This window comes from Rhea americana, unplaced genomic scaffold (assembly GCF_003343005.1).
Source record: "Rhea americana isolate MKP2758 unplaced genomic scaffold, rheAme1 scaffold_54, whole genome shotgun sequence".
Taxonomy (NCBI): Eukaryota; Metazoa; Chordata; class Aves; order Rheiformes; family Rheidae; genus Rhea; species Rhea americana.
This window is the reverse complement of record NW_028186690.1, coordinates 3,345,465-3,366,670: the sequence shown is the minus strand read 5'-3', so window position 1 is coordinate 3,366,670 and position 21,206 is coordinate 3,345,465. Positions and strand designations below refer to the sequence as shown.

The 21,206-nt window shown below is 37.0% G+C and overlaps 1 protein-coding gene and 1 long non-coding RNA gene across 4 annotated transcripts in view; one reads left to right on the top strand and one right to left on the bottom strand.

Moving 5' to 3' along the window:
* Positions 1–2,099: 2,099 nt before the first annotated feature.
* Positions 2,100–12,944, bottom strand: LOC146588122 (uncharacterized). Its single transcript, XR_014897487.1, has 3 exons — positions 12,866–12,944; positions 10,356–10,529; positions 2,100–2,517 (listed from the first exon to the last, which is right to left on the bottom strand). It is a non-coding gene; the product is annotated as an uncharacterized LOC146588122 (long non-coding RNA).
* IMMP2L (inner mitochondrial membrane peptidase subunit 2) overlaps positions 12,240–21,206 on the top strand; it is a 477,417-nt gene continuing 468,450 nt past the window's right edge. Inside the window, exon 1 of one of the 3 annotated variants that reach the window (XM_085318516.1) lies at positions 12,240–12,313. Coding sequence is in view for 1 of the 3 variants with exons in the window: in XM_085318515.1 (XP_085174641.1) it covers positions 13,110–13,160 (51 nt within the window). In the remaining 2 variants the exon portion in view is untranslated. The other 2 variants (XM_085318517.1, XM_085318515.1) reach the window with 2 other exon arrangements.

The window sequence follows — 21,206 nt, the reverse complement described above, 5'->3', positions numbered from 1 at the left end:
AGTGATATCTGTTCAACCTGTAGCAAGCTGATAACCTTCATAASATAAAAGGCATTTTTCAAGACATATTCCTGAAGCAAAGAGCTAACAATACAGCTAGTTATCCTCACACTAGAGATGCCAAGACTGGTTGAGTATTAAAGAGTGCCTGCTTATCYCAAGAGGTAAATGCTAGCAGGCTGAAACAAGGTAAACTAGTGTTCTGAGACTGTGGCCAGCACTCCCAGAATTAGCATGACCAGTCTCAGCAGGCATGAATCACCATTTTGATTAGTAAAACTTCCAGTGCCGAGTATAACAATTATTACCACCTCCTCAGCAAACACAGGGAAAGAACACGTGTTCTGCCTAAACCTCTAAGCTAGCTGGGCATGCTGTGTCATCTTGATCGTAGTGGCGGTATGAGGCACAAACTAGCTAGTACATGGTCTAACAGCCCTTCATGAATATTACAGAAACTGCTTTCTTTAAAGCAGCTATGCTGTACACCTGCATGAATCTGAAATGGCCATGTTCCTGACAGCAGGTTATAGCTAGGTCTTTCCATTGTTAGTACGAGTGCCTAGTTCTGCCGTTAGCCATGAAGTAGCTTATAAGTGGGTTACCTCTCACCTGAAGACTGGTATGGATATAGCTGATTGCCAGACTGCTGAGATTCTGCAGGCATGTGCCTATTTAGGTAGCCTTACCACATTTGTTGGATTCTGTGGCTCACTGTGGCTTGTTGAGGTCTATGGCTGGTGCTAGCAGGGAAGAACAGTTTCTGAAATGAGTCTGAGATCTAGCTCCTCCTGTGAGCTATTAGTGAAGCTCCTAGATCTCTCCCTTGCCTTGCCTGAGTCCCAGAGGATCAGTCTCTTACACCATGGTGCTGTAGTGACAGCAAAGTGTCTGCTGAAAGCTGGCATAAGCATAGTCCCTTATGAAGAGCTATATGGGGGATCCTYGGTTTGAATGTAAAGAATGTAAAGAATGTCCTTTTTTTCAGGGCAAAGCATGAATTTAACATTCTAGTAAATGAGGACAGTGAAAATAATATAACCTTAAACAAAAAGTAGCGATAATGCTTTCTGAAGGATTGAGTCATCCATACAAGTCTAAGAAAGACTGAAATCTTACTTTTTCCAATTGGTTCAAAGGGCCTGTGAGACTCAGTGACTGTGAAGAAATACCACTGGAATTCATTTTATGATAGATAAAAAGCCTGTGGGAGAGACCTGAAGGCAATCTGGATGCAGGCACTGTTGCAAACCATGTTGCTCTACTAAACCACATAGGACCACTCTTATAAGTTAAACTAGGACTAGTAGAAGCAAGTAATGTATATGCACAAAGACAGGGATATTTTTAGGGTGTATGCTATTTATAATGCTTGTGAGGAACAACACTGTAATAATGCTGGCTAGAAACACATATAAATAGACAAAAGCCTTTGCAGATTATATCACTGATTGAAAACCATGAGACCACAGTTTCTGAACAAATCTTAAGATGTCTCTCCCTCTATCTCTTGGTTGAAGGGTGGATATCCTCTCCCTACACAATTATTACTCTGGCTGAAACAAATAGGTGAGGGGAAGACTGAGCAGTGAACAACAGAAAGTTCTTAAATCCTTGTGGTCTTCAGAACYAGCATATTTTTTAAACAGCAAGTTGAGAGTGGTCAGAGCTGTTGATGCAGGTACTTCCTTAACCTGGTATTTGAGTTAGCGGCAGAAGTGCTGTTTTGTGTTCATGTTTTAACAGCTATTATGTTTTAATTAAGGCTCCCCCGGATACTAATTTTTAATTGAATTTGAAATACTGCAAATGGCTTCAAAAATCACTTTTTAATCTGATGAAACAAGCAAGGAATAATATAAASGGTAAGAAAGCTCAACATCCTGCTCTCATCCAAGAATAATATGGGAAATTTGTAAATAAAGAAAACAACTCAATGGCCTGTTCACACTTCATGAACTGCCTAACAACTTGCAACCAGTTAATTGCAYACCTTTAAAACACATGTACAAGAGAAATGATTCAGAAATAAGCTTCTACAATGAGAAAGGACAGCACAGAAATACTGATTCCACATAGGGAAATTTAATCCTGTACATTTGACAGTGCTTGAAAAAATATACTGTATGCAATAGCAAAATATTCATTAGCTGGTTTATATGATGCATATAATAACCATTAATTTATAACAATTRCTCTTACATTTGTCTTTTGCTACTAAAGAGTAATCTCTACTCCTCAGTTAAAAGGAATATAAGGATTTACCCATTGCCCTTAAGATCTGAATGCTAAAGGTGTAATTATTTTTAATTAAGTACATTGAAGACTACAAAATGACAAGTAATATTAGAGTTGAGTTACTTTCACATTTCCAAATACTGTAGCTCAGTAAATACAACAGTGCCATTGCTACTGGCAGAACATGGACTTCATACCAGCTCTGCAAAGCATCAGGACTTGTCARGCTTTATCTTGAGCTTGTGCTGGCAGACTCGAGCTCCACATTAGCTTGCTGACCTGTAACAACAATTTTTCTAATGATCGGGTGGTTATGGCCTAATTTATCTACTTTTGTATAATTTTGTGTAAYTGTTTGATATAACCATAATTTTACATAGACATTAGTAACAAGCTATTATTCTGTTAGAATGAAATATTTATGACTAAACTTATAATGCAGTGCATTGCATTATGCATGTTAGGAGGGGAGGCACAAGATGACACAGGAGACCCTATGGCTATAAACAAGTCATCAATGGTGAGTTAAAAATTATGCAGACCTGGGAGCTAGAAAAGCCAGTTTTAGGGATAACAAAGACCGAGTATTTACAATACGGAAGACACRTCATATAGTAAATCCAAATGCCACATGGAGCTGCAGACCAGTTAGGAAAGAGGAAAGTGTACAATATGATAGAAAACATTTAGAAATAGCCCCAAATGTACCCTAGAAAAAGGAAGAAACACCATGCTCCTCTCAGCAAAGCAGAGGAAGAACTYCCCACCATCAAGATCATACTTCTCCCGCAAGAACTCAAGACACTGATGATGTGCTATAATCCCCACCGAACTAAAGCCAAAACCCTTGTACCCAGAGAGGCAGTAGAAGGGTGAGCATAACACTAGAGAGAAACAGGTGGAGGCTGGAAGTCTGTATAACAATTTAAACTACATTCTTATTGATTTTTTTTCTCTGTAGTTGTGCTGTTTTTTTCCTGTTATTATTAAGTCTGATTTAATAATTCTTGGATTAGATGGTCAAAATTTCCATTACACTAACAGCAATGGAAACTTTGGACTTTGCGAATAATGTTTACTTCCTTTTTTCCTRTGATAAGAATTTGATGGTAACAACTGTTCCTTCAGGAAAGTCCACACACTGAAGTTGATTATAATATGTTAGTTATGTTTTCTGGCCATCAAAGATTAGGTGAATTTTACTTACTATAGTTAGGATTTCAAGACTAATTTTCCTGTGTTTTACTTTTTCTCCTTTTCCATCACACAATTTTATACTCTGCTCCCTACCTGACCAGTCAGAAGCAGTATCTGGTTGTGTTTCAGTGTRTTTAAGGCATAATGTAAACCATACATGACGGTCAAAAGACTAACAACACTGATAAACAGAAAGGTAATTATAATTACCAAAAATCTCTTTTTATCAGTAACTTTCACAGTGTCATAATCAACCCAACCAGACTTTTTTTTTTTCCTCTGTTTAAGTGAAGACAATTGAACCATCAGTAATTGCCAACTATTAACATCAGTAAGTGAGTTCTGGCCTCTGCTCCCTCCAGGACTTGATACCAGTCTTCAACTTTTTTCCAGAAAACCCTGGTGCAAGAAGGGTGGAATGCTTCTCCYCTGGAGCATCCTGTAGAGGATATCCTCTACATGTCTACAGCTGAGTAAGTCATCAAGACTATGGAAAAGAAACAGGCTCTTCTAAAATGTGATTTATCTCATTTCTTTCAAACGTACATCTTTGGATGACATGAATCCTGTCAAAGAAGGGTCCTACCTCACTTCCTTAACATACACAAAGTCTAGACAAATAGTTCTTATATGGATAGGTATATTATAAGTATATACATGCTGGTAGGTGATGCCCACTGAATATAAACCTATGATAAAGAACTTTTTTTTTTTTTGATGCTGGAAAAAACTGTGTAAATGCATTGTCTCAAAGCCATTTTTTTGGACCCAGAGGACACTRGGGGCTAGGGACCTAATAATAAGGTCCTAATAATGTTAGGGACTCATAATGTAAAGAAATGGAGATGTGTCATAAAATGGAGATGTGTAATAATAAAATAATACTGAAGGTGCCATGACCACTTTTTCCAGCACATTAGCAGGTTTAGGATTTAGGTTTACAATTTTATCACTCTCTTTCATGTCATACTATTCATTGCTGCTCTTGGGTCACAGGTCCTCCAGGCCATGGTTGGATGGCATATTTATCAGCAATATCCATTTAAGCAACCAAGCTTCTTAAATCTGTGCCTGAAAAGTCTATGCCCCTTTTTTAGGGCACCACTTTTATGCCAAGGTCAGGGAGCCTTTCTGTAAACACRGTCAGTGAAATAGTCCAGGATATAAAACATTTATTTCAATTCAGCTGTTAATTTCAGTGGCCCAATTTATAGCATTGTCCCCAAACCAATTCTATTAGCATAAACTGGGGAATACTGAACTATGACAGAAGGGCAGGTACAAAYGATTTTGGGCAGAAGAATGTGGAAATGTTTTACAGAAAAGATTTGGAAACAAAGAACTATGGAAATGGAGAAACAGAGTATGAGCATGAGAATAAGCAGAGCAGCTGATTAACAAAAGATTGGTTTAAAGTGATGATTATCATATATATATATACACACATATATACATATATATATATAGGTTAGGGAAGATGAGTGAACAACTCATCTGGAGTACTGTGTCCAGTTCTGGGCTCCCCACTACAATAAAGACATGGAGCTACTGGAGAGAGTCCAGCCAGCACAGGGCTATGAGGATGATCCGAGGGCTGGAGCACCTGCCCTATGAGGAGCAGCTGTGAGAGCTGGGCCTCTTCAGCCTGGGGAAGAGAAGACTGAGGGGGGATCTTATCAATGTGTACAAGTACCTGAAGGGAGGGTGTCAAGGGGAYGGRGMCAAACTGTTTTCAGTTGTCCCGTGTGACAGGACAAGAGGCAATGGGCASAAATTGAAGCACARGAAGTCCTGCCTGACCATGAGGGGGAATTTCTTCCCTGTGAGAGTGACGGAGCCCTGGCACAGGTTGCCCTGAGAGGCTGTGGAGTCTCCTTCTCTGGAGATATTCAAGGCCTGCCTGGATGCAACCCTGTCTGACATGTTCTGTGTGACCCTGCTGAGTGGGGAGGTTGGACTGATGATCTCCAGAGGTCCCTTCCAACCTTACTGATTMTGCGATTCTATGAACTTAAGAATTGCTTAAGAATGAACAGGTCTTCTTACTTTTTTTGTCTGAAATATTTATGGTCCCTCGTTCATTCTATGCCAGTTTGTAGAGACTCGATTATGTCACTTACATTAATTTATTTCTAATATTACTCCCTAGGAGCACAATTTTTTGCTATTGACAGCAGGAGTGCAAGTGTTAGTAATGTATCATGATTGAGCTTCCTTCTGGTTATAAGATTGAATTGCTTTTTATAAATACAAGACGTGGCTGTGTGTGAACACACATCAATACATATCTCAAGTGCATGAATATTACAAAAAAATCCCATAATTTCTGGGATTTTATGTTTGATATTGATAGACATACCTCTTCAGAATAACATAAATATTCAATACTATGTAAACATTCTTTGAATATCCATTGCTTTAATATATGAAGAAAATAAACAGGCCTTAAGTACCTTATAGATGATAGGTATATTTGGAAATGCAGGGTATTTGATTTGAACTCCAAGGGGGTTTTAGCCCCCTGCTCTTAACCTTCCATGCTCTTAAAATGCAAAATGAGATTAAGCTAGTGGGAGCTGAATTTAAGGTGTTTTTAGCATAAAATCATAAGCTCATCACAGTCTGCTTAGATTAGTTTAAATGTATACTGTGGTACAAGAGTTTTACGGATTGCCAAGAACGCATTCCTCTCTCAACTGAAAAAGAATTGAAGAGTTGGTTGAAAGGGTGTACTTTTTCTTTATTTCAGCCACTGATGCATCAAAGCATGGAAGTATTTTCAGTAGTTATTTGTTACTTCAGAACTGAAAGGAAAATAAACCATTCTCTMCTTCAAGGTAGCAATGAAATGGCAGCAGGGATATTTGAAAAAAAAACCCTCAAAAATAAAATGGCATGAATTTTGATAATATATCATCTGCAGCTRGTAACTTTACTGTCTTTGAGAGAGATTATTCTATTGACAAAAAGTAAAAAATGAGAATRGGTATTTCCTGCCAGTTGTTTAGCATATCACAGTAAAGGAAACTGCAGATAAGTCAGCATTTGATTTTAAGAGCTGTATATTAAACGTCTTTACTCACTTTCATCTGCTGAAGTGTCTGGGATGGGAATATTTCATATTGTCAGCTTTCAATGCATGGAAATATTGAGGAACAGCCCCTTAAGATGTTTCTCTAATACTGCAGCTGAAAGTATACTACAATTTTTTCCAGCTATATTTTTGAACATTTTGTCAAGATTTCCCAGACAAAATTTTTATGTTGAGGATGRTGTAAATGAAGATGTTGGAATTCAGTGGCTGAATACTATATATATTCTTGCACAAAGTGCTAAAAGATATTATTTCAGCACAATGTGCTGAAAGCTTAAAGTGAGCACATAGCTCAAATGTGRTAATGATTAAGAAATAAAGCATTGAGTAAAGGCTAATTGGCAACAAAAAGTTAGTAAGAATTATGTGTTTGTAAAYGTAAGACTTACCATGTCAAGGGAAAGCAAAAAATGAAATGGGCTAACAATCACTGGTTTACATTAGGTAACAAATACGTGAGATCATGTTGTTATTTCAGCTAATAAAATCACGTTAAAGCTAATTCTGTTTTTTGTGGAAAAAGTTGTTTCTGAGAAAATTAAAAGCATTACTGAAAGATTCAGATTTGAGAAGAGGCTGGATATGTCTTGTTTGGAATACCGTGTAACAATTATAGAGTATGTGAGTATGTATATATATTTCAGGAGCCTTGTATTAGGAACTACACTCGGAGTCTGTCAAGTTCATTTTACTAATAAGCATTTCTAGATTCATGTATTGCTTKTTATGATAGTTTTAGGTTGATTTCTATCTTAAAAACTGTGGAAAGAATATTTTGCCTGCATAAAAATAGAGTCAGACTACAGGTACCAGCTATACATTCATACTTTCAAAGTACCTTCAATTCATACTTTCAAAGTCAAGATAATTATCATCATAAACATAAATAATTCGATACTCTGAATYAAATAAAAAAGATTTTAAAAATAAGACTATAAATACTGACCACACTGAGTCAGACCAAAGTGTCATCKTGTATCTCATACTGATTCTGAAAGTGGCCAGATTAGCAGTAGTAGTTTCCCAGCATCTTTCTTAGAGACTTCCTGAGCCAGCTGTAGTTTYTATGTACATATTAACCCATACTGGAATTCTCCTCTAGGAACCTGCCTGTCTTCTCATGAAGGTACGTCAGCTGTCCTGAATAACCTCCTGCTTCAGATCATACTGGCACCTACTGTAGCAGATAAAAGCACAAAGACATTCTAAAATTCTGCATGAAATCACAAACGCTCAGCTGGGAGAGYGTTAAACTGAAGATCTGAAGGTCCCTGGTTCAAGCCTGGGCTTCAGCAAGAGGGTCCTTGTTGCTGCAACCCTGTCTAACATGCTCTAGGTGACCCTGCTTGAGCAGGGGCGTTGGACTAGATGATCTCGAGAGATCCCTTCCAACCTTACCGATTCTATGATTCTATGATTCTAAATGCTAATATATTAACTTGTTTGAGATAGAAAACAAAAATCTTCATTCTTTAATGAATGTAGGATTGGAATTATAATGAATTCAGTTCTGATTAATAATGTTTGGAACACTAGCCATCAGCCATTGGTAGCCATCAGTCTAGCCAAAACTAGATATGCACTAGAAAATAATCAGCTGAACAAAAATCTTTCATGTTTCTATAACATATGTAATTTACACAACAGGTTTGTACTGAAAGATTAATGTGTAATTTTCAAGTAATATTTCAGTAAGTTTACCTTTATCTAACTGCCATAAAACACCTGCAGTGGTAACAGTCACTGTGTATTCAGATCTAAATCTTCATCACTAATAGAAATTAGGGCTGCAGCAATCCAGTAACATTCAGGTATTTTAAATAGCAAATAAAAGGACTTAAGACTGAAGATTAGATCATGCACATTATATGTTATAATATATGTATCCAAGGTGTTTGCTMTATCATCTAAATGATACAAAAGCAACTCCTACTACTGCTTTTTGAAGGAAATRTGTGAGTGAATGTTACAAAGTAGGATTTATATCTCCACACACCTTTCATTAGACTTACAGTACTGTCATGAAGAAAATTTATGGCCTTGGCTGATGTCATATTTTATGTGGCTGTTCCTCCACTTAGTAAATTGTACGGGGCACAATAACGCTTAAAAAGTGAGAGSCTCTATACTCCTGATATATTTTGTCCTTAATGTTTTAAGCGCACTGCCTACTGATAAACATAAAAATATTACAGTTTCTACAGTTCCTTACGTTTAGCCACACCGTGAGAGGAAAAGCTGAATGGATTTTCTGATTTACGGTGATTCACATCAACAGATATAGGTCATATTCTAGTTATTTGTATCGAGAAATCATGTACTGGACAAATCAACTGCCACTTTTCTAGTTCACAGACTCTTTTTTCTCCTTCAGACATCCCTGAATTTCTTTTTATGGCATCTTCTTAAAAGACATCAGCAGCCCTSATGATTTTTGTTAAATTTCACATTTAATAACATGTTTTAGAGTAAAAAAGCTCTACAGAAGGGCAGTTTAGGGAACTATTCACAAGAGAGATTTTATATAGAAATATAATCAAAATAGATAAACTAAAAATATATATTTGGCAGGGGGGAGGAGGTGGTCTGCAGCAAACAGATGAGTAACTTCCTTTTCCTCCAGCCTCAGKAAGCAGCAAGACATGAAAATTCTTAGCATTTCTGCCACTGTAGTCATCTTTTACAGTCCTAAACCTCATGTTAGTGCTGGGACCATCACAATGTCTCGGCTTGTCTTAAAACTGTGAGRAGTAGATCAACTTCTGAAGATGTAAGAATGAGAAAGACAGAAAGCAAAGYTCTCAGTTCATTACACCAACAGAAAATGGCTATTGTAACAGTGAACAGAGAGAAGACATTTTGGGAATTGAGGAAAGAGGTTGCTAGATGCAATGTCCTCTCCCCCTCATTGGTATGAACACTTGTCATGCATCATGCCTCTCTCTCTCTCTTCCCCCTAGGCCTTTCTTCCCTGGCCCTGGACAGATAAATCATAACAGAAATTTAATGTCATGCTTTAGAAAAATTTGCTTGCTGTTATACCAACCCAATAACCCAATACATTATACCTCCATGGTAACTCATAGGAAGGATTTCTTCTTAAATTATCTATTAGGGAAAACACATTAAAACAYCTACTGTGCTAGCAGTCAGTTGCTCCTCCTGTCAAATTTAAATTGAGGGGGTACTTAAGGAGAATGCYKTAAGAAGTCAGAAGTTAGTTGGAAAAAATAAAATTAGATTTTTGTATATTTTCTCTTTTAGGTTAATATATGGATTTTTTACATTAGGGATAATGAAAAGCAAGGAAAATCTTGTTCATTCAGGTCACATAYATACAGAACTAATTGACATATTCTACCAAGTGCTGAATCTAAAGGAAAATATTTTGTTTTTACTAACTGCCTATTAAAATGCAGATTTCCAGATAAATTTTTAYTGAAATTTTCTTCAGTATTTATTTCTTAAACATTTCATAAATTTCTTAAATAACTTCAATTATTTCAAAGTATATTGAAACATCTTATATCTTTGCTTTTGAAAGAGTTGTAAGTTGGCCTAGTAAAATGGTAATAAAACTGAACATGTTTAACTTCCTCAGAAAATGGTTTAAAAAGCCTAAGTTATTTTTTTCAAATGGATAGCATTTTCACCCACTGTTCCTGCTTCTTACTAATACTACTCTAGCATAGGCTCCTTCACGGGCCACAGTCTCTCAGAGGTACCTACACCAGCATGGAGTACCTCTTCTTAAAGAATGTGCCTCCAGCCATGCCCCCAACAATGTCTCCTTACACACATCATCTCTKTTTCTTCCTCTACCCACCAGAGGCTGTGGCTCTCTAATATGTTTGAGCAAGGGCTCCATGTGTGCTCCTGTGGCCGGCTGAAGTTTTGGTATGTGATAGGTTGCTCCCACCGTTTTCAGAGCAGGTTGGATCAAAGCTGTAGCCGGCACAGGGCAGCTCACGGCTTCTTCCCACACGTCACCCCTGCAGCYCTGCAATTTATGGCCAACACAATAATCCACAATTACAAGATACTCTGCTTCATTGCAAAGGAGGAAATATGTATTCCTTAGGTATTTTACAATTAGGACACTTACAAATTTATCATAAAATAATTCTGAAAATAACGTGTATGTTGCATCTGGTTTTGGAGGTTTGCGTGCATCAAGCTTTCTTCACACACAACTTGGATGGCTTGGAATGGGAAACAATGCGATGTGAGGGAATAGAGGTGTTACAAAGCCTGTGCAATMTTTCTACTCTGATTCAGAAAGCAACAACAAATCTCTGTATTTTTTGAAAAGTAGAATGACACTGTAATTTACATTGCAGTGGAGAATGTGATGTGATGCAATTAGCAGACACAACTTCTTTCTCCTCTCTTCTCTCTCTCTTGCTAGAGAGGAAAAAGTCATTCCTTTGAAAACTGACTTGCAAATTTGAGACAGTCTGAGTAAGTGTGGTTGGCAGTTCTTGTTTCTGTCAGGTCCACAACTAAAAATCTTGTTTTTTTTTTTTTAATTACTTGCAATTACTTACATGTATTTAACTCCCATTTCTATAAACTATACTAGAAGGCAACTACAGCTCGTTATCGTAGTGGAAGGCCTTGAGTGGCACCTAAAGCCAGCAGCCCATAGTACTTTCCCTGTAGATGTCCTATGGTCGTGGAAAAGAAATGTGTCTAGATTGCAAAGCATTAAATCACTGTGTCTTTTGGCAAAGAATGACTAAGTCCATATTGTTATATGACTTGATCTTTTAATCTCCAGGTCATTTGCTGAATGCCTACTAAACATGCTTTTTGGCCAGCCACATCTAATATACTAGAAAATCCTAAATTTGATGCATTATTTTCTGATGTTTTTAAGTCTCCTAGATGCTTAAACATACATATACCTCTGAAGAGCTGCAGAAGACCTGGTCTACATAATATTTGGACCTAGCTCTCTCCATCCACTGCAGGTATCCCCCTCCAATAATTCCATTCACCTAAATTATACATCCATCTCCCAACTGATAGTATATCAAGAGATGTTAAGGGTGTGCATTCATTTTGTGTCTAAATTCACCTACGCTCCTTGTGAAGATCAGTACCTAAAGGTACAGGGCAGGGAAGTATAGGTATTACACCTGTCACCTCCTGTGTTTACTAGAAAGCAGATTTGTTAAGTCACATGGATCTCATGCGGCCTATTCACTTTTCCTTTTTAAACAGAAACACCGTACACTAAGCACTGGAGCAAAGGAAAATAACTGAAGGTGTGATAGGGTAGCATCTAAGCCATCTGACTGGACCAAAAGGAGTAACGCTATTCCACACACTGTCCTTAGTGCTTGCCCTGCATCTGGCTTTGAACAGATGAACAAAAAAATCATCCTAGGAAAGCAGAGAGGAAAACCCCWTTCTCCATACACATGCACTGCAATGGTAATAACAAGGTGAACCAAAGCGTATTAACCAAAGTGAACACATAGAGAGATCTGGCAAATGAGATCTTCTTAAAGGCCACGTTTGTATGCTGGGATAGACGCGGCAGCTCACGGAGCGGCCCGGCCAGGCCGTGGCACGCCGCTTGCCCCGGGCCGCCATTACAGGAGGAGCGCGCCCCCTCCCGCCTCCCCCGGGCGGCTAACGGCTGAGTCGCTGCCCACGTGACCGCGGCGCGCGGTCCCCACCTCGCGGCCCCCTCCAACCCCCTTCCCCGGTGCGCGCGGCGGACGCGCTGCCGTCACGCGACCCTCCCCCCGCTCAGCGTGGTAGCGCCGGGAAGGGGTAAGCGGCGCAGGGGCGGCTGGCGGGGGAGGAGGCGGAGTGGAGCGACGGAAGCCGGGAGGGATCAGAGTGCGAGAGAGCCGGGAACGCGCGGGGGGAGGGGGAGCCGAGTCCCGTGCGGAAGGAGGGAGGGGGGGTAGGGCGTGAGGAGAAGGGGCCGGGGGCAAGCCCGGGCGGCGGGGCGGGGACGGCCGCGCTGCGCCTGGCGGACAAGCCACCAGGAGCGCCGTCGTGTCCTCCTCCCTCTCTCCCCCTCGCCCCCCGCTCGCTTCGAGCTCGCGGCCAGCCCCGCCCGCCGAGGAGCGCGCGGCCGCCGCGGGCCGTTGGGCGGCCGTTGGGCGGACGGGGTGCGTGTGGGGGGTGTTGCTCAGGGAAGCATCGCCGCCGGGGCGCTGCGGGGTTGGATGGCAGCTGCCCCGCGGGAGACGAGCCTCTTGCAGCGGTTCTGCGTGACGGCAGGCGCGCCCCGGTGGTGGAGCCGGGGGTGCTGCCGGCGGACGCCACTCGTGATCGTGAGCCGCGGCATGAGTCAGAAGCTCACGGCAGCCTTACCTAACCGACCCGCTCCTAAAGTCTCTCCCGAGTCCTGGTCTCTCTCCTGTTCAGTCTGCCTGGATTCCTCCATTGTCTTTTGCTCCTTTAAATTACCTCCCCAAGTGGGAGGAGATTGGATTAAGAACAAGGGAAGAAACTAATACTGTGAAGTGTTGTTCTCCGCCATGAACTTTTAACTCTAGTGATGATCAGTAAGGGAAAGAACTTGGGGCCGCTCCCTGCAAGGTACAGGTGAAGCAGCATGAACAGCCTTTGTGTAGGAAGGAGCAGAGACTTGGAAAATAGTTTCAAGGTTCTGTTCCCCAGTTCACTACCACTTTGTCTGCAGCTAGGCTTTCTGCCGTATACTGTTCTTGGTCCTATAGACTCGATGCAATTCTCATTATTTAACATGTTTTCCTGCTCTTCCAACCAGATACTTAAAGATATTCTTCATTAARTTTGTCTTAGATGTGTTTGTCCAGTTTGTAACAGAAAAAAATCACTCAATTAGAAGGATCCTAGAGACCTGCTGTCAGGTATATCCCAGATATCTGAAACAGAAATTATTATTTTGGGTTATATTATACGATATCACTTATTACAGTGGCTTCTTTACCTTGTCTGGTGCTTGTCCCTCAATATGTATTTTCTGATTCTCTGTATAAAGTCTACGGTATTTTTTTTAAAGATAGATTGAGCCAGTTCCTAGAAATGCCTTTGTGGTATTCCTACTTTTTAAAGGAAAAATAATTTTCTTTGAAGTCAATTAAAAGCATAGATAGAAAAACTGTAGCTGAACATTAGGTAGGCTCTAACCTTGAATATCTTTTAATTAGTTGATATTCTGTTTTGTATCAGATCCTGGTTCTTTCAGGGAGCTTACTGCGTTAATTCAGTATATTGATATATTAAAAAAATGAGAATGGTGGTCTAGGAAAGCTGGTTCACATTTTTCTAAATAACTTTCTTAAACCAACAGTATTTTTTTATTTTCTCCCCCAGAAAGTATGTGTATACATTCATACTTATACACCAGAATTAAAAGCTTAGTGCTGGTCACACGTTTTGGGAATTGAGAATAATGTTCTCTAGACCAAAATTCTGTACAAAATACACAGATAATGAATTTTGTACCTCAATATTTGCAGAGTTAAATGGAGTTCATGTGCTTCAAAGATCAAGGCTGCTGTACTTTTTGTAGCACTGTGTATAAGCTTTTGGTAAGTGTAGGATGGTATAAAATATACCTCAAATTAAAAAAAAAAAATCTGTGTTACTATCAAAATACAAATGAAAATAATTGTAAAAATATTAGAAGTGAAGAGCTATGAGGCAGTTTGATGCAAATTCAGTTAAAATGCTATATGGGATAATTTATATATATATATAAAAAAGGCTTTTTTTCTACTAATAATTTACTGAATCTTCTCTCCTAGGAGGAGCTGTAGAGATAGCAACGATCTCTCTGATACTTCTCTTTCTCCTAAGATTTTAAAGCACTCTTCTGCTGTTTCAGTATAACTACACTGAAGATATAGTCATGTTGGAGCTAATTAATCTATAGCTGAAGATTTGTCCCAGTGTGGATTATTAATCTATTGCGTTTTTAATTTGCATATTTCTCTGCAGTAAATTTTAAGGATGTATCATTGTTCGTTGGGGAAAAAATGGTAATTAATTATGAACAGAAGATGCTTGGAAGATATCCCTCGGGGATTTTCAGGTTAAATTAGCAAAATTAGCTCTAAAACTTTAGACCTAGACTTACTTTCTAATATGCAGTATTGTAACTGAATCCAGCAGATGCATTTCTTAACGGTTACAATTTTAACTATTGTGATTGCCAGATTTCTAGTAGTCTTTCATTCTTTAACAATTATAAATTCTTCTGTATAACTTTTATCTGGTTACTGAAAGAAATTTTCTCTCTAATTTTTGGGAAATGGCTCTACATAGTGTATAGTAGTGGGTGATACCTAGATCCTTAGGAATAATATTTGAATAATGATGATCAATAGTTTTAGGTTTCACAGTTGGAGTTTTGTTTTGAGATGTTTATAAGTTCACCAGTGTGCCACAGTTTCCAACTATTCTGCACTACTTAGATCTTATGATTTGCTTTTAATTCAGAGATAAGTTTTCATTAAAAAAAACAATAACACTGCACTGTGTGATTATAAGATGTTTCTGGACCAATGATATTTAGTTGCAATTCCAGGTAGGTAGGTTATTCTAAAAATATCCTACGTTTTTATATTGATACTATTTATAGAGTTTTCTAAGATTTTTTCCCTCTCAGTGAATACTTGGGCAAGAACAAACAAATCCGAATTCCTGCGTATTAGAATTCTTTCTGTTGAAAAAATATTCTCACACTTGAAAATGACTCTTCTAAATTCTAGAACCAAGTTCAGTTGAAAATGTGTATTTTAAGGTATATATGATATGAATTGTAAAGATTAGATGTACTGAAAACCAAAAATTCTGGTTATAATCTTAAAACCAGTATCAGTCATTGCAGAGTGAACATCTTTGGTTTTATAGAAGTTTAGGATTCTTTTGTTTGTTTTTCAACTGAAATTATTTAGTCTTCTCCAAAAGTGAGAAATATGATTCTATTCATCTGTTAAGTGAAAAAGTGTCAATTGGTATCTGAAATGTGCACTGCAAGCCCTGAAGTCTGAAAGAACCAAATAGTATAAATAGTATACTATTCCCTTTATGAAAAGATGTTAAATATTTTAACTGTTATTTTCCTGAGTTATTATATTTAGTCTTAGATAAAAGGGAGAACGACCAGTTGGATACTTTGTCTCTTGCTTTGTGAAATAATTGTTAGTTTATTCCAGAAATTATTTAATCTGTAAATTCTAAAATCCCCACAACTTGTGCTCCTCTGATGGAACTAGGTTCTTAGGTGCTTTTCCTTTTTGTTTTTTTTTTTTTTTTTTTTTTTTCAATAAAAATATTAATTATGTATTCCACAAAGGCTTACTTTTAGCTGTTTTGTGTATTGCTATATATGACAATGTAAATGAAATATATGTGATAATTGATGAACTTGTCACAAATGTSAGGCTCAAAATCAATATGGTGGCAAATGACTATTACTCTGAGTATACTGGATATGTTCTAGGAAGTCCCACAGTGACCTCTAATGTTCAAGGATAAAACTTGACTTGTTAAAATAAAGGTATTTTTAAAAGCACAATTTTGTATATTATTATGACTGAAGATGATAGTCTGATATTTGTATGTCTAGTTTAATAGTGATGTGACATACACAGTAGATAGTAACTGCTCCATGAAATCTTATTAAACTTCATGGGATTATTATGTTTTGGAGTTAATTCTAATTCCCACTTGTTTGGACAAAAGCTTTCTTTACAATACTCAAGGGAGAACTAGCTATTTTTGTAAAGTACATGGCAAATGTCTTTCAAATACTAAATACATTTATATACCAAACTTTGTTCTAAATTGAAATGCATAATCTTTTTTTTAAAAAAAAAAAATTTATTTCTGAACTTGAGTTGGATGTTTTTATACTCCTTTTGATGCTTACTCAATGTGTTACAGAAATACTTAGATTATATATTTCTGTTAAAACTTAATATTCACTTTTTAAATATTTTTGACTGAGTTTGGTCCTGACAAACCACAACTAACTGAAGTGACAGTTTCTTGGTACTTGGCAGAATGCAGAAAGTTGACCAGATAAATGTGCAAATAGATTAATCATCAGAGATTGTTCTATTGTTTACTGTAAATATGATTTACAAATTTAATGCATTGAGAAGCAACATCTCATTTACACACTCAGCCTGAGGTCAAAATACAGCAGCAGCTGGTAGCTGTAAAGGGCACTTCAGACTAGTTTATAAGATTAACTTATTTTGCATGCGTTGAATCATTAAGCTGAAAGGCAACACAGAACAATCTTGTGCAAGAAGATAACTACTTGTTATGCTGTTCACTTACATGTGTTCAAAAATGGAAGAAAATTAATATTTTCCTTTAAGTAGGATATATTTGCATGATTGTTATTAGATTATTTGAACATACATAAACATGAATAAAAACGGTAATTGTTAGAACAACTGGTGCTGTGCCAGTTGCCTGTTGAATACTATTTAAAAACATTACATCTAAACCTTAAATGCTCCAAAAAGATCTAATCTATAAAGTTTCAGTTTTCCTATCTCAATACTGGTAGAAAAGTGGTTGTTTTTCTGTTCTCTTTTTTGATTGCTTACCTGTGGTAAAAACAAGTCCTGTATAACTTTGTCAGAAATGAGAGGTGACCGATTATTCTCCTTTCTGATCTAATTATTACTTTTAATTGCTGACAGTAACCTGCATCTACAGTTACATTTTCTTTATTAGTGCCTATTTCAAGAGTAAAATACTTTGTTTACAAACACAGTTGTCCATGAGGGTAGAATCCATGTCCTCAACACACACAGTTAATTTGTAGGAATAAGGAATATAAATTTCCTTCCAGTAAAAAACAAACTTGTGGGCTTAGTCTTTGCTTATGACATTGATCCTAGTRATTGGGTGTAGTAAGAGTAGCTTARCAGAAAAGTAAGTGCCGCATTAAACTGAATTTTTTCCAGTAATAATTCTGTGACAGATAAGTTTGGTGATTGTTGTGGTTTGAGCTTTTCTGATTTCATGTTGTCTGTAAGCTAAAAAGTCATCGTGTTAATTGTTTTTTGTTTGCTTTTGGGAACTTAGTGAATGTTATCTCTCTGAGAGGATTATAAAACTTGATATTTGCTGTTGCTTTTCTACATTAAGATATATTGGGGAAAACAGGTGTATTTTGTGGTGCTGGGAAACTATTACAGAGAAAGTTTAATTGTTTTAATTTGAATTAGGGGTAAAATAGTGTCATGCAGTAGAGTTTAAGCTAACAAAATCTTTTGCTGTTTTGTATTTAGGGTATGATTTCTGAAAAGAGGAAAGAGTAGAGATATCCGAATATGTATCAGGACAAAATAAACAGTCTAGCAAAACAGAACAGTAATGCATTACAGAACATACGTGCATAGCTATTGAAAACTCTGATTGAGTTAGGACTTAATACTTTGCAGTGTTAATACAACACTTTCACAGCAAAACAGTTACCACAGAGGTGGAGCAACAGTAATACCTGATGGTATGTTTTAAGATGCTTCTACTGACATGTGAAAAGTTACATATTTGGGTCAGAACACCTAACTGAGCCTGTGCACACCTTTTGCTCTTTTTTGCAATCATGCCATAACTTTTCTTTTTGCTGAGGCTATTCATCTTTGGCCGTGTAATCTGAAGATAAGGGGAACTTCCTTTGCATTTGAAAGAAAACAGCTAGGGCCTCTTCTCTCTCGGAATGGATTTTAATGTATGTCCTAGGACTTAAGTATCTAACTGTATAAAAAGTTGAGTATCACTATGTTTTCCAGTCTTGTTCTAGAAAGCTTAGAATGGGCTGGTGAGTTCAGTTCAGTAGTGTCAGTATGATAGAAATCCTTAGAACCTAACTCATATCAGTTCTTCAAACTGCTTGGAGGCCTTAAACAGAGATTTAAGTGCTTTTTCTGCCCAGTCTCTGTATGACATTTGGTACCAAGATGCAATTAGGAGTTGAACTCCTCAAAACTGAGTATCTGGGTTTAATTTCCTACGCAGCTGTCAGGGCCAACAAGAAAGTACCTTTTAAGCATCAGATTTCTGCTGGTTAGGAAAGTAACAGGAACTTAACTATTCTGAACTTCTGTCTTGGCTGTCTAGACTTGATTAATGTTAAAAGTTATATTTTGGATGTTAAATGTGAATATTGCTTTTCTCATCTGTAATAGCTAGCTGATCTTAATTTCTATGGCTAGAGCTCTACCAAACAGCAATGCAGCAACCATGTCCATGATTTATTGCATTCTATATTCATAATAAGGCAGTATTCTTTAATAATCATTAAAGTCAAGCCTATGTGTCAGGGAGACTCCTGGTTATCTAGGTGGATATGATGGAGGAATATTGTGAGGAAGACCTATGTGTAGAGGATAAACACATTAATGGAAGAGAAATCTCACGACTGTAGAGAAATAACACCAGGATGGAGTCCTTTTTAATAAAGGAAAAATGGGAGCTCCTTTTGGAACTAAACAATATTTTAAAAATGAAAACTAATGTGGATGAGTCTGTTGTGATTTATCTGTGGTAGTCATCACCATCATATCTGTGTGCATCAACATGCACTTGGATAAATTTAGATGAATTAAATGAGCGCACAGTAAAGTTTGTACACATGCACCTGTACAAAAAATATTTTAAAAATTACTAAAATGTGTAAATTATGTGGGAAATGAGAGTAAGGCTGCATGGCAGCAGTTTGAAGTATCGTGAAAGCCTGTAGAAAAGGCACATATTAAAAAGACTACGCAAATTCTTCTGTTGAGCACCATCCTAATCGTCACAGTTACTAGACTAGATATAACCTAGTCTTCAGGTTGTACCAGTCTTCTTTAAAACAAAAAAGCCTATATTTTCTTGCTCAATTCTGTATTTCATAGGACATGACAAAACTGAGCTCATGTATTTTAGTGTTTTTTGTTATGAAAGTCTTGTTTTCAAACTGTATGTACCTGATGTTGCATTTTAATGTGATGCCATTGACATATGGAAAAATTCCTTTTGTGATTGACAGAAGAGTTGGTTATTTTAATGAAATGTGGAGGTATGATAATGTAAGTATAGTTACTAATTTCTGAACTAGATTAAGTAGGTCATTTTAAATTAACATAACACTTCTGGCTTATAGTTGTTTTGCATATAGGTTGTAATTCCCTCCTTCCTGTTTTCTCACATGGTGTCTTGTAGAAACATATCGGGGTCAATTTTGTTCCTTTGTGGTTGACTGCTAATGCTTTGTTTTTACAGCTATGTTTCCTATCTTCCTATGTTCCTATACTTCTGTGAGTAATTTTTTAGTAGTTAAATTTGCAAATATATTGTAACCTGGGGCTTTCTGAATATTACTTGATGAGTTTCTGCAGGCTGTTTGATAAACAGCGTCTCCTAATGTGCAGGCAAGTGTAAGAAAAATAAACATTTTATATGTAGAGAGCTATCTAAATAGCATCTCTGCTCCATATGTTGTAGTACCCACTGGAGGCTCATTATAATCCCTGGACCCTTTGTGCACCAAATACTTCAGTCCAGATAATGCTGTGCTCCATCTGCCATAATCTCTGAACTACACAGTGTGAAATTCTTCATGCTTTAACCTGCTATATGCTAGTATTTTTGATCTTTGATTTTTCTGGGCAATGTTGTCATTTCAAACAAGTTGTCAAGGTTGCTGCTTTGAGGTTTGTCAGTTCTGCTTATTCTGTTTTTTTCTTCCCCTAAAATAAGCATAATTTTTAAATTCTAAAGAAGTATATGTATCTACAAGTTATTATTTCTATGTTTTCTTTGTTTCTGTTGCACCATCTTTTAAATGCTGTGATTTGTTAATTTTTATTCAAGGTGTCACTGATTGGGCAGAGATCCAGAAATATATGCTGTGTTGATGAAATTGGAGTTCTTTATTTATTCTCAGAAAGAATCCTTTGCTTGCTCTACTGACATACATTTAAACTTGTTACATATTTAGCTGTCAGTATAGAACAGTCGTAGTGCTAGATTTCAGAATTTCACTTTGGAAACATGATGCTTTCAAAATCTACAAATAATCTGGAAATCTGTTAAATTTTACATACCTGACACTCACTATTATAAACATTGATGTTTCATAAAAGCACTCAAACCTATTATTGTTTACTGATTTATTAGTTGGATTTATTCACAGTTTTTAAATAGTATATATGTTTACCACCCATTGATTATATGTTAGGAAGTCATATTATGTCTTTCAAGTTTGTTAGCATGCCTTTATATGGATATGAAGTACCATTTTTTTGCCCGTAACACTTTTGTTTCGGGTAACTGTCAAACACCTCTTTGGAATCTATACATTTAGGTTTAAAGTTGATTTTTTAAAAAATCAATTCTGAAGAATATTCTTCTTTAAAAAAATGAAACTAATTAGAAGGAGCATTAGAAAAAAATTTATAAATTCAAATTCTAAATATAAAATAGATTAGACCCTTGGAAATACTCATTTCAACAATACTGGAAAGTTTTGGTTCACTATACATAGTCTGGGTTGGTATTTTTAAAAATACAGATAACATGCATACATGGTATTTATGCATTTTTAATGAACACATACATTGTCTTGATATAAAGAAATATTTTAAGTTTATCAGAATGTTAAAAAGTGATGACAATTTCCTCCAATAATTCTCACAGATTTTCTCAAAGCAAA